Source organism: Neodiprion lecontei, chromosome 6, assembly GCF_021901455.1.
Source record: "Neodiprion lecontei isolate iyNeoLeco1 chromosome 6, iyNeoLeco1.1, whole genome shotgun sequence".
NCBI lineage: Eukaryota > Metazoa > Arthropoda > Insecta > Hymenoptera > Diprionidae > Neodiprion > Neodiprion lecontei.
The window spans coordinates 25,969,500-25,983,085 of record NC_060265.1 but is presented as its reverse complement, the minus strand read 5'-3'; the positions used below and the strand labels follow the sequence as shown (position 1 = coordinate 25,983,085).

Here is a 13,586-nt window from a genome sequence, read left to right as displayed (position 1 = left end):
CGATCGACAAGCCCATGAACGAAATTAACTCCCGCAATAGATATAGTTATGGCTAATATTATCAGAGGGGAAGCGATTGAAGACGGTAAAATTGATCGGAACAAGAAGCGCACACGGATGAAATGTAGAACGAAAAATCGTGATGCACAAGAAAAAAGTTGTCACGTATTTTTGACGTATTAAATATTGAACAAACCGTCAGCCAGGACGTTTCTGTCAAAAGAAGTTTCTTCGAGTCGCGCGCGTGAGGATAATTCACTTTGCTATATATACGCACTTTTTTCAGCCCTTTGACATGTATTTTGTACAGCGTTTCGGTACCGGCAGTAATCAGTCCTACCGAGTTTCTGATACGGCACGAATTCTCCGCGGAGTGGTTTGTCGGTTTATTAAATTTCGAATGCTAACAAGACGAGTTGTTATATATTACATAAGGTACTATTTAGAAATAAGATATCGCCGAAAAAGACGACGGTCTTAATGGTTGCCACTCGGAAATTTTACGCTACCGTTTTTATAAAACTTCCCCGGCATGATATTATCATAATTGTACAATGAAAATTCTGGCGAAGTTGAAGCTTCGGAAATAAGAATAAATACGTACGCAGCTATTCGGCTCCCTTCCTTTAACCGGATGGCTACGACAACCCTCCCCAGATATTTTTTCCCTCTAATATCTACCTTTTTCCATCATCTAGTCGGAAAAATCAGGGTGCGTTGTTGTTCTTTTCCGACTTTCTATTTTCTCTGTAGAAAATGCGGACCATACCGTAGCTTTTCAACTTCTTCCGATAAAAAAAAATTCAGAGATATATAAATTTTTCAGATTACAATGAGGAAATACTGAGACACGATAAATTGTAGGTACCTTAATTCTAAGTAACCAGGCTAAGTACCATAATAACTATCCAAGATTTTTTAGAAACTAATCTCGCGAGCTGCTGGATGACACGAAAGTGTTTTCTCGGTGCATTGATCGAGTACGACTACGTTGAACATTGTTTGCCAAAGTACAGAATCGCTTTAACGCGCAACGCTAACTCTGCAGACGTCCCAGGCAATTGCGATCTATATATTATATATACGATGAATTTGGGGATGCGAAATTGCAGCGTAAACACAGTTTCCCCAAGCGAGTAAAGCTTTTCTTCGACTAAAATTAGATCTGTTCCTTTTTGATTCGACATTGTTGTCGTGGATGAATTCCATGCAGCTAGCTTTTATCGCGATATGATACAAAGTTCGTCCTTATCCGAGAACCGCTGTACGTCCTCTACCTTTAATTATACGCGTCGCAAATACACTGTGTAATATACGTACATGCCACACGAGGATCAAAGCAATTGTTCAGTTCGGTTTGCGTTATGCAGGCGCGAAAATAGTGCTCTCCATGCCATTTCTGGGGAGAGGAAAGAGCGTCATTGTACGCCTGTCACAGCACCACGGTTACCCGCGGTGGAATCCAATTTACGCAAAAGTTTATCACGCCCTTTGCAATCATAACGTTACAATTTTCAAACAAAGTTCTGACGTGGTTTGTTGTCCGGTCCGACCAACGCTGACAATAATTCAACAGATCACGAGGGTGTGCGAGCATGTAGGAATAACCTGCGCCCTTTGTACTTCTGTACATGAAAACTTCTCAACTCCCCATTGAAATACGTAAACTTTAACATCAATACCTACCGCTCCATCTCGCTGCCACTTCGCTTGATTGAAAAGGGCCGAAATGGCGTGAAACGCGCTGAAAACCAAACAACTTTTGTTATTGGATGCTTAAGCATTTCGAATCTCTATCTAATTGTAAAAGGTATCCACCCCTCTCGCTGTGTGTGTGTTATGGTAAATTTTAATTCCATTTGCTGCGGTCACTTATAGCTATACGTATATGTGTGTATACGACTCGACGATTAATAATAATACCACTAACGTGTATGTACTACGTTGTACGAACTCTTCGTGCAGAGGTCAATTATCCACACCGAGTACGGAATTTCACCTCAGTCAAAGTTGGGGCAAAGGTGGTATAGGATGGATACTTTATGCGGTGGCGGTGTGTAGATTTCCTCGTGTCCGTGAGCAATTTTCGAGTCTAACGACAACGATAATCTATCTCAGGCGTCAGGCCGTCTTATATTGATTGAAGACGAAGTAGATACTCCTGGAGTAGGAAGAAGTGAAAAAAGCGGAAATCTGTCGAAATTTTATCCTATCGTACCTGTCCCCTCGAATTATACGTTACTGAATATAGAATTCATCGAGATGGGGCAAAATTGGGCTGGGGGACGATGAGAAAAACAACGAAAACGAGAGAGACGAAGTATTTCAAGAGCGAATCCCCTCGCAGAAAATACAAAAGGTGTTTTACCAGAAAGCATAGACTTGTATGGATATTAAGGTGTTTCAAAAGAAGATTGCATATTTTTTTTCTCACAAACAGGTTCAAAAGTTGCATATAAGTATAAAGATACGCCTGTTATAATTTCAGCTCTTAATATTAACAATAAGAGGTTGCGCATCCAATTTTTCTATTTTCCATGAGAATAACATGTGAAAAATGGTTTTTGCTCCTTCTGATTTTTATAACTGGCTAACGATGCGTTGTACAGAAGATGCGCAGACATTTTTTTGTGGAGAATTGAACGCTCTTGAAAAAACGTATGTTGGTACAGGCGTGTTTTCGTACCTAAATGTAACTTTTGAAACTATTTGTGGGAAAAAAAAATTACTCCTTTTTTTCCGAAACATCCTAATGTATATTGTAATCAGGGATAAACACGCAGTGATACGACGAGGGCACGAAGCTTCTGACATTCCAATTTACGCGCAGTCGCGCTGTCTTAGTTTATACTTTTCAAGTGTTTAGGTATATGTATGCGTATATATGATGCTTGATGACAGCGATAATAATAACGACAACGGTGATAATTACCAGGGATGATCGCCGGATGACGATATTAACGATGATAATAATACCGCGGGAGGAGCACCTACGGTTGTAATGATAATGACGATAATAATGATCGGTGGGTCTAGTCGTCGGATCGGAAGCATCCCGGCGAGCGTCGCGACGACTTGATCCCGGCGCCTGCGCCACCCCCGTAGGTAGCTCAGTTGTTCGCGGGACGTCGAGTGATGAAACTGTGCTCGCTCCCGTCCTTTCCGTTCACCCGACGATACGGCCTGAAAGTGTGCACGCGTATCGCGTGAAAGACAGATTAATCGGCGAGTCAGGTGAAATCGAGGAGGGAGGTGTTCGAGCAGATGACGCTGAATTTCAGCTGCGCTCTTTGATCCCGGAATTTTCCCCGGCTCGTAATTTCGGGAATTATTCTAACCCGCGTGAGAATAAAGACAATGATTGCAGTAATTTTCAATCAGAGTGTGAGAGGAGGAAGATCCGTGTGAAAAGAATTAAAAAAAAAACAAACAATCGAGATAATCCTGTAACGGGCTGCAAGAGGCTAGAAGAGGGAGAGTAGAGGTGAAAGAATTCGCGTAGGAGTCGAAAAAAAGGCGGAATAAAATCCAGATGACGCAAAGTCCGGTGGTGGTACAATTGAAGGGGAGATAAAATGTTAATTAAATAAACACGCTTACCGCTGGGATCCAGGTGGAGAGGGGGGCAGGGGAGCGGTAACGGAGCAAAGGGGAGAAACAAACTTCGGCATGTTATAGCCGAGATGGCGCGACGTTTTATTATTTTTCTCATTATTATTTCGAACGGTAAGTCCGTGGGAAGTTTGTAAAAACAAACATCATCCAATTAAGCCTGATCGTATGTACCCGGAATTGCGTAAGTTTGTTCCTTGCACGATCGGAAGGAAGGCAATCCGAAATGAAAGAGAACCGTTTGAACTAAATCAAATATAGTTGAAACTATAACCCAAGTTAGCCGCAGGCAAACTTGTAGGCGAACTCCTCTCGAGATCTAAAGTGTACTTGGTGAATCCTCGAAGCGCGAGTTGAAGATTATTGACACTCCCGTTCACAGAGTACTTACCTAGTTTCGTTCAATTAATATCGAGGCGAATCGCCAAAATTCCAGGAACGATCACGAAAGGAGGGCACGAAAGTAGCATCGAAAGTCCTTTCTAATATCTACTAATGTACGGTATGTCACCTGTCTGATGGTATAAGGACCTATATTGTACGACCTTTCACCACGCGTAAAGGTAAAAAGTCGTATTTTTTCCCTTTGTATTCACGCGAAAAACATGAGGATACATTCAGAAACGTTGAGATAAAAAAATGGATCAATTAACTGTAACAGGTCGCAAGTACCGTCGGTTATGACTTTTCATCACGAAGCTTATGAAGAATAATCACGTTCGCTAATGGTGTAAGGTCGCATGGATCGTTTACGAAAAAATAGTCAAAAATGACCGATGCAACCTTATACGATTTATAAATGTGATAAATGAAATATACACGGTATCAACCAAATATACGATCTTTTACCATTATTTATTTGTTCGGATAATTTTAGCATAGACATGCGTTTTGAGTGCTTTTATAGCGAATAGCGTGAAAAAAATTGTACGCCCTTTTACCACTAAATTTGCGTTTTTCGCGCATACGCGATAAGGATACAATTAGACACGCGATATGATGAATTTACCACACTACACCAGAGCAAACAAAGTTATGCCGAAAGAAAATATGTTTGAGTCACATTTTATGAATCAACAAGGCAATTTATCTGCTGTGCAGGAACGTTCACTCTAATCAATTACCTAATTTACTTACACGTTTTGTTGAGAAAACTGGGCTCTATTTGCCAGGAAAAGAGAAAAATGTTTTTCAGTTTGGTCGAGTCTGTAATATAACATTATAGTTGAGTCGGCGAATCGATACGCAGATTGGACTCTGTGCATAAACAAATTGCGATTGGCTGCTGGTTTGATGTGAAATTATTTTTGACGGGGCGATGAATTGACCCCAGTAATGATGTGATATCTCAATATGTGAAGGGAATACGCATAAGTGAACGCGTTACGGTGTAGATATATACAAATTGTAATCAAATCAAATCAAACCAAAGCCAATTACGTACCGACACAAAGCCAAGAGTCGAGCGATCCTATTTCCGCGAAAATCTCACCCTCTTCACCGCTGACTGTGCACCGAGTCACCTTCAAGGCTGTCGGACGATAAAAGGCCCCTCATGTCTGTGATTGCGAATTATACCTTGGTGAAAACAGCGACACGGGCACTGACAATGCGATAAAAGACAGATTCGAGGTGAGTGTGAGTATTTTCCGAGCATTGTGAAGCAGAGAGGGCGTTACGAGTAAACGAACAACGCGTTAAAAGGTAAAAGCGTGTGTGATACCGCTGAATGGGTGATCAGTGAAACAGAATCAATTACTCGAAATTAAAGACCGGTAATTATGGTGTGACAAATTTCACTCCTCGTCAGCATCGCCGGGAAAGATCATTGGCTGGATTCGCGCGTGCAATTATGTCTGCATTCCGGTGTTTTTTCGCGACTTGATTCCCGAACACTTGGATGAAGTCAACCTACTGAATGCGTTCGATAGTAGAAACTAAACCGAGAGAGATAACCTTTGTGAACTTTTCTATGAATTACATGTGATCAAATAAGAGTCAGATTCGACTCGCTCAAAACAAAGTGATAACTGTTTTCGCTCTTATTTACCATTGGTTCTCGGTTCAATGTCGAATTCGGTAGATAATCTCGACCGCTGTGCCGTCGTGCATTTTTGATATATCGATGTTTCAAAGGTCAAGAGATCGTCTGGAGAACAACATGAGGATACACGTGGCGCAAGTTCGTCAATTAAACAGCGTAATTTTATTTAGAATATCAACGGTATTATTTTGCAACAATTATACGAGTTACACAATTATTGAAGAATCATATCTACTCGATAGCCAGGCCTAGAGGATTTCGAATTATGGCTGTTTTTCTCATAGTCGATACCTAGGGAATGTACTGCCCGGTCTTCGTTGGTTGCTGGTAATAGTTATTGTGCGGAGCTACTATTACCGTACGAATTTCGCAGACGTAAGGTTCCGACCAGAAGCACAGCCTGTTTTTCAGTCCTGTGCCACTTTTCTTCACGGCAACACAGTCCCCGAGACCATAAGGCTGATTCGTTCCCCACGGTAGATAGAACAGACGTGCCTCTGGTAAATTGAATAGCACGGATCAGTTAATTTTTTCTGCAGGCTGGTAAGTTGCTCTCTACTTCAATTTCTCAACATGAAAATTTATTGCAAAACCATTCAGATGTACGGTGTGATACTCACGTGTGTCGGCAGTAACCCAGTTGTCGTTCTTTTTCTCAATACCGACCCACACGTTGGTGCTTGGATCCCTGATTCCATTTACGATTCCAACTTTTTCATGCGTGTCAATCACGGCGAGGCGACCTCCCTCGGCAATGCAAGCATCCTTTGCGTTACTCCAACTGAGTCCATCCTGATGTATTTTGTAGGCTGAACTTACGGTCGGATAGTGAACATAGCCCGCCGGTAAACTAATGGCTGAAATTAGATGTGAAGTTATAATTTTTATCCCCAGAGTCTTTTCCTGTTTCAATTTAAAATATTTTCAGTCTACTGAATTTGTTTCTACGTACTCGTTGTGACCGACGAGGAATGATACGGTCCCTGATAATTCGACGTCACCGAAACAACCAAAATGCAGACTAGCTGCAAAAACAGCATTCTAAGTGCCACGGACATTTTCGAAGTGAAACGTTTATCTCCTCGGAGGAAAACTAACTACGCGTAACAGTTCTGCTTGACTTTATAGTAAACCAAGACGCTCACGTGATAACCCGCGTGACCTTCTCGAGCACATGCATATCGAAGATACTGCAACCAGTGATCATCCCGTATGAAATTTTCGGATCGGGAGCGGGAGAGAGAGATCGAGACGCAAGTGTGTTTTGAAGCAAAACTTATTGATTATAGGTTTGAAAGTTGAAAGAAAACCTTAAAAACTAAATAACAAAGAGGCGAGTCCCGCGTGGCGGTCGGACACGCCCCGTCCGATAGCATCGAGCCTTAATTCTAATTAACATCCGTGTGTCGTCAAGTGTGTGTGTGTGTAGGAGAACAAGGAACGGAGTGTGGGAGGGGAGTGCAGTTTTGGCACAATCAAGTTGATAAACGGAGCACGTGTGCTGAGCTTCGATAGGATGAGTGAAGTAGTAGTGGCTATCTCTCTCTCTCTCTCTCTCTCTCTCTCTCTCTCTCTCTCTCTCTCTCTCTCTCTCTCTCTCTCTCTCTCTCTCTCTCTCTCTCTCTCTCTCTCTCTTGCTCAGTGGCTGGTTTCGGAACTATGTACACTGCACGAAGGCTGGTGACTGACAATGAGTGAAAGCTCCTCGACTGTAGGAACGGGCGATGTTTGTGCATCAGTCGAAATTGTGGATTCTTTGTGTTCAACAATCGAATATTTTCGCCCGATATTTTTCAGTTTCGATTAATCGACTTACGATGATTTTCCTGAAACTTAGATAAAAATATCACCCACGCCGACGACATCGAAACGGCACCGAAATCACGTAAAAATTCAACGCTTCAAGTTCTTTACTTTGCAAGTCGTTTTAATCGCTGTGGAGATCACCAGTCGTATAACAGCGTTTTCTGGGTATGATTGATGAAGAGTGACGGTAATTATTTTATTCCGCTGGTTATATAGCTGTAAAATTCTGAATATTTTTTGAAATGTTGATACATAGTTTGAGGAGACGTATAAACTAATTCGTGGTGGCTCTTCGCCGGGTAACACTATGATGTCACAAAAAATTCCTCATATAGAATGAAGAATTATTCTTTTATAGACCAGAGGAGACGCGATGATGACATTAAATATTAACAATTCTGTGATTTTCTTGCAGTAAACCTGGCACCCCAACTATCAATCTCCTTGCAACTTTCAAAGTGTTATTGTATAAATTTTTAATATTGATTGAAAATATATTGATGAAATAACGTATGAACTGGGAATTATCTAATTTAAAGAAAAAAATTGTTTACGAAATAATCAATATTTCGATTGTTTTTGCAATGATCGATTTTAAACATCGATACTTTTCGAACATCGATGATTTAAAAATCAATTTTTATTTCCATCGTTTAACCTTGTCCAGTGAGGTCGGATATATTCGGGATTGCTGGACATATGGTGCTGCAACGTCGCAATACATACATGGAATCTCAATTGGACAAATAAAGTTAATCTTGTTTTCTGGTAGATAATATTCACCCTAATTAAACACGCGAGTTCTCCGAACGTTTTTGTCGTCGTGATTATTTCTGGAATTCTCACTTTAGCGCGGTTCATTACTAGTCCCGTTCATGCTAATGTTGCGATGCAATCGCTGCATTGAGTATTCGCATACTCTAAGTGCATGCCCGTGGGTAAAGGATCAGTCTCTCTTGACTTTGTTAACAGTTTGCAATAACGAGAAGTTTCCCGTTGATAACCGTGCAAAGAAGACGTGTCTGAGACAGCTCTCTCGACGAAGTTTTAATCATCGAACATGCCAACAAAAGACTATTACCTGCATTATGAGTTCATATAAACTAACGTTTCTTCCATACCAGTATTGTTATTTATAACCAAGCGAGTAAATTTCTTGGGGAGTTTTCTTCTTGCCGGAATTTCTTCAATGCCGTTCTGGATGTTCGGAGTGTTCTGTACGAGGTCACTTTCATAGTGATTATCGTTTCTCATAACTAACAATAAGTAATGCAACAGTCTAATCTTTTTCTTCGAACGGTCTTTATTTTTTCCTCACAGTTCGCAGAACATGATAATTAGTATTTGTATCTTGTTTGGTCTTTCTGTAATTTCGACGTAAACTGTATAAAGTGAGAGAATCTATGCTATGTCACCAAAACTGTGCGTGTATTCCTCACACGGTTGTATAATATGAATTTCATCACTACGCGTAAACACTCACTGAAAATAACGTGATTCCACTAATGGGTAAATTATTGTAGCAAGAAGAAAAAGGGAGTTTGATATAAATTGTACGTTTGAAAGGTGAATATTATGCGGAAGATATCAAGCTCAAACATGCATCGTTTATTTTCGTGTTTGGAACATTTTTTCTTCCATTGAATAGGGTCTTTAGGTTTGGTCAATTCTATAATTCAACATGACCGAGTTCCCAGTTGGTCCGCCCGCGAAAATAAAGACTGACAATAAGTTGTTCCACTCCATACATAACATTACAGTTGAGTTGGCGAATCGATACGCAGATTGGACTCTGTGCATAAACAAATTGCGATTGGCTGCTGGTTTGATGTGAAATTATTTTTGACGGGGCGATGAATTGACCCCAGTAATGATGTGATATCTCAATATGTGCACGGGAATACGCATATGTGAGCGCATTACGGTGTAGATATATACAAATTGTAATCAAATCAAATCAAACCAAAGCCAATTACGTACCGACACAAAGCCAAGAGTCGAGCGATCCTATTTCCGCGAAAATCTCACCCTCTTCACCGCTGACTGTGCACCGAGTCACCTTCAAGGCTGTCGGACGATAAAAGGCCTCTCATGTCTGTGATTGCGAATTATACCTTGGTGAAAACAGCGACACGGGCACTGACAATGCGATAAAAGCCAGATTCGAGGTGAGTGTGAGTATTTGCCGAGCATTGTGCAGAAGAGAGGGCGTTACGAAGGTGAACGTAACGCGTGCAGGTTGAAACGAACTATATAATGACTGAAATTAAACGGCCAAAATAATATTTACCTAACGAGGGTTAAACGCCACCTCGTTATCTTGGAATTAACATAAAGTTTGGCTAATCCTCACCAAGCATGACCCCACCTGGGCGAAGGTAACACGTCGTATCGCTATACATCTTATCAGGATGTTTGGAACGAGCTTTTTTTTCATTTTCCGAAGGGCTTCGTGTGTGCGCCAAAGTCACCGACCATTCGCATTCACCCGATTAGCGACACTCGGCAGCCACTCTGTCCGTGTATGGTATTACATTTACCTTTCGGTATGTACGGTCATTTTTATTCCCCTCATAAAAGTCAGCGTTCGGAGCTTGCACCGGTTCGATGGCGGGCACAATGAGGTTAATAGCTTTCCTTGGTAGTGACCGCGCGCTGAGCGGTGAATCGATTTTTAAAATTGAACAAAGGAAAAGTAGAGAGTCGGGTGAAAATAAAGATCGTTGTCAGCAGAGCTTTCAAGCCAATTAGCAGCTCTTCACTTGATGTTTTATCGCCATGCAAGCTAGTGGATTCTACCGCATGGTTCCAGACATTAGTATCGTATATATACATACTATACATATGTATGTATGTATGTACACAGACATACGTTAATTATTTTATGTTATACGAGCTGAGATGGAAGGTGTTTTTTGCACCCTCCTTCTACCCAACTGCAAGCCTCGCGTAAGGCTCAGCGAGTTTTCGCATGGGGTTTTAACGAGGGAACTTTTGCTCGCGGTATAGAGCTTTGGACTTGATAAATGATTTGCAAAACATCTGACAGGCGAACGGAAACGAGCTTTCGCCCCCCATGCGCAAGATGATACCGCGAATATGTAACGACTCGCGGATAGCTTCCGTATCCGGTGACTGTGAGGGAAAAATTGTTATTAACTGCAGCCGAAGTGAAAATTAAGTGTAAATAAAGTGCACAAGCAAGCAGGTATTAAGTAAGAACGTTGCGTATATATACGGTTACGGATGAGACAACGAGGAACCCCCGGCTTAAACGGTGCATATATAATACTTTATAAGTTTAGTGCCGTGGATTCTACCATTCACAAAGTATTATAACGGCGGCTTTTCATCACCCCGGGGTTATGATTGATGAGGCAACCGCGATATTATTTTGAGTAGCTATGTAGGCAACCAGGCTGCTGCCGGGCAGACCAACAGCCCAACACGACCTCCATTGTCTGTCGGTTCTTCTGTATTCACCCTCGCCGTTGGTGGCTTTTGTGCTCAGTGCTCTGCTGCTAATGGAAAGCACTTTTCGAACGCAACATATCCGCCTATCTGCCACCCGCCGCCACCGATTCTGCGCCAGAATCCGCGGCCCTGCACGTCTCTTTTGCCTGTTTACCCTGCGCGACAGGGACGACTTGCAGACTAGGTGCGTAACAACGGCCACGTCCCTCCACCCTGTCCGTTTCTGCGTCATTATCTGTCTATCACTCTCCCATGCCCGTGGAGATCGGACGAAATCTTCCACTCGGTATAACCGGAAGTGCCTATATACCCTACCCGAGAGTATCTCGAACGTATGATTTACCGCCACTGAAGGGGACCGCGACTCGCTTCATTTCCGGAACAACCCCTGACTCGCACGAACCCGAAGACCCAAATGGATAATTCCCCGAAGTTTACCGGCTCGAAAATCTGATTTCATCTTCGTATCTTACAGTTGTACGTGTCTCGATTCACCGGTTGATCGATCCTGCAGTGATATGTGCAGGGATTTCTAATTCGGTTCTTGCATATACCTGCAGACATTTTGACAAGGCGTATTCCTTTTGCCGAAAATGAAAAAAAAAAAAAAACATATCGATACTTGTTCCAGTGCGGTGGAGGATGAAATAAAGGAGCGAGTAATACCGGGAGAAAATGAATCCTGAATGAAGAAATGTGGCTGGCTTTTGCGATTGTGTGGTCCTGCGCGGCGAAGATACTACCGACAAAAGCCGCCATTCTCCTTCCATCCCAGCATCCAGATGATGCGCGTATAAGTATATCAGTTGGTTGGTACCGGTTCTGGGCCGAGAAGAGTACGGGGTGAGGAGGTGCTCTCAAAGCGTTCACGTGGAAACTCGAAATGCCCAGTGGGGCTCGTAAACCCTTAAAACTCTGGGAAGCTTGCAGAAAAGTCCGAGCTTTTGGACCTAAAGCTTTTGTGAAATCTATAACCCTCTTGACCCTGGCTCCACCCACACTCTGCAGCTTGAGAGATAATCGCACCAAGACTTAAAAAATACGGACTTAGTTGGTATGTATATGTATATAATATAATGTATAGATCCCGCGCCATTATCTTTGCCGGCCTTTTCATCTCCCCAACCATCTCTCGGCCATCGCTCAACAGTCGACAGTATTCAATGGACTCGGTAATGTGACATCGCATCTTTATTTAGTACGCAGCTCAATCGGAGGATCCGTAGATATAATTTTTTGACTAAGGTTGGTAGGAATAATCTGCACATTGAAAGAATAATCTTAATATAGAAATGTAAAGAGCGGTGTCAAAAACGACGGACTACGCGAAAGACACCAAAGCAATTCATACACATTTCGGTTAGATGGTCGGTCTTTATTTTCCGCTCATTGAATTACAAAAAGTCGAGCACAGTTATACCGATTCGATATTCTTCTTCCCTCTTCCTTTGCTCGCTGCCTTCCATCGCAAAGGAGATACAGTTCCCTTCGAGATTCCGGCTTCCTCTATTGGTCCGGAGTCTAGACTATGTTTGGTACGTGATACGGCACGGCTGTGGCAGTGGGTATTTCGCAGGCGAACGCCTTTCGCCATATACAAACCTTATTACACAGTCCGTCACCTCTAACGTTTACAGCTGCACAATTTCCGAAGGAATCCGGACCATTCGATTCCCAAGGTAAACGCGTGTGTCGCGATTCCGCTGGATGGTTGATCAGTGAAACAGAATCCATTACTCAAAATTAGAGACCGGTAGTTATGGTGTAATAAATTTCACTCCGCGTCAGCATCGCCGGGAAAAATCATTGGCTGGATTTGCGCGTGCAATTATGGTTTCAGTGCGGTGTGTTTGTCTATAAGTATACACACAACGTGCGCTGTGTTCGTTCATAGAAGCGTGCGATATTGGATTGCATCGCATTAAAGCTGACGCGGCATCCGCGGTGGGATTTAGCTATTTGCTCCATTTAAGTTGCATTCAGTGAAGCTCGATTAGTCTGCGAAATAGTTGAATCAGCCACACTCTCTGTCATTTGCATCGTAAATAAGCACTGCAAATCCAACAAACTGGAGAGCTTTCTCCCGGCCATGCGACTCCGCAGTCCGACAAAAGGCGACGGACTCAATTACGTAGAATTGAAATTACGGTTCTCCGTTGCAATCCAGTGCACGTCTTCTCTGCTCAGACCGACCCAGACCTCGGAGAACTTTGGCTTGTGCGATTTTATGTATCCTATCTTTTCGTGGGTGTCGATGACGGCCAAACGACCCCCCTCGTTTTTGCACACCAATTTTGCACTCGACCAGTTGCGTCGTTCGCGATGAACTTTGAAGGCTACTCCCAAGCTCGGGTAGTTAATGTATCCAGACGGGAGATTCGAGACTGAAAACAAAGTTAAATTATAATCCTGGAATCCGGAAGAATGCAAAGACAAGAGGGGTGGGAATATACTGTCGGTAATGGTTTGTTATGCTCACCCCTTGCGAATCCGTCGGAAGATCCGGCGTGGTGGGAAATTACCGAAACGACCGACAGACAGGTTAGATGGAAAATAACGAGCCATTTGAACATGGTATGAAATTTGTCAAGACTTGATTACCAATCACTGGTCTCAACCTACTGAATGCGTTCAATAACACAGTAGTGCT

At 42.5% G+C, this 13,586-nt stretch overlaps 3 protein-coding genes across 10 annotated transcripts in view; 1 reads left to right on the top strand and 2 right to left on the bottom strand.

Annotated features, from left to right (window-relative positions):
- The window catches only part of LOC107218940 (kin of IRRE-like protein 1), a 139,614-nt gene that overhangs the window by 110,408 nt on the left and 15,620 nt on the right, over positions 1 to 13,586 (top strand). For 2 of the 8 annotated variants that reach the window (XM_046742530.1, XM_046742529.1), the window contains exon 4: positions 11,568 to 11,990. The exons of 1 other annotated variant lie outside the window; for it this stretch is intronic. Coding sequence is in view for 1 of the 7 variants with exons in the window: in XM_046742528.1 (XP_046598484.1) it covers positions 3,684 to 3,726 (43 nt within the window). In the remaining 6 variants the exon portion in view is untranslated. Of the gene's footprint in view, positions 1 to 3,124; positions 3,727 to 3,749; positions 3,779 to 4,980; positions 5,317 to 6,074; positions 6,200 to 9,331; positions 9,631 to 11,567; positions 11,991 to 13,586 lie in introns of those variants that run through there. 5 more of the 8 variants (XM_046742528.1, XM_046742533.1, XM_046742534.1 and 2 more) reach the window with 5 other exon arrangements.
- On the bottom strand, positions 5,800 to 6,769 carry LOC107218919 (C-type lectin domain family 4 member E-like). Its single transcript, XM_015656964.2, has 3 exons — positions 6,609 to 6,769; positions 6,277 to 6,513; positions 5,800 to 6,153 (listed from the first exon to the last, which is right to left on the bottom strand). Exons 1-3 carry the CDS (start codon positions 6,712 to 6,714, stop codon positions 5,948 to 5,950), a joined length of 549 nt encoding a protein of 182 aa, XP_015512450.2. The 5' UTR covers positions 6,715 to 6,769; the 3' UTR covers positions 5,800 to 5,947.
- LOC107219101 (CD209 antigen-like protein E) lies at positions 12,291 to 13,574 on the bottom strand. The gene is made up of 3 exons (XM_015657191.2): positions 13,416 to 13,574; positions 13,084 to 13,320; positions 12,291 to 12,639 (listed from the first exon to the last, which is right to left on the bottom strand). The coding sequence occupies exons 1-3, from the start codon at positions 13,507 to 13,509 to the stop codon at positions 12,458 to 12,460; spliced, it is 513 nt and encodes a 170-aa protein (XP_015512677.1). The 5' UTR covers positions 13,510 to 13,574; the 3' UTR covers positions 12,291 to 12,457.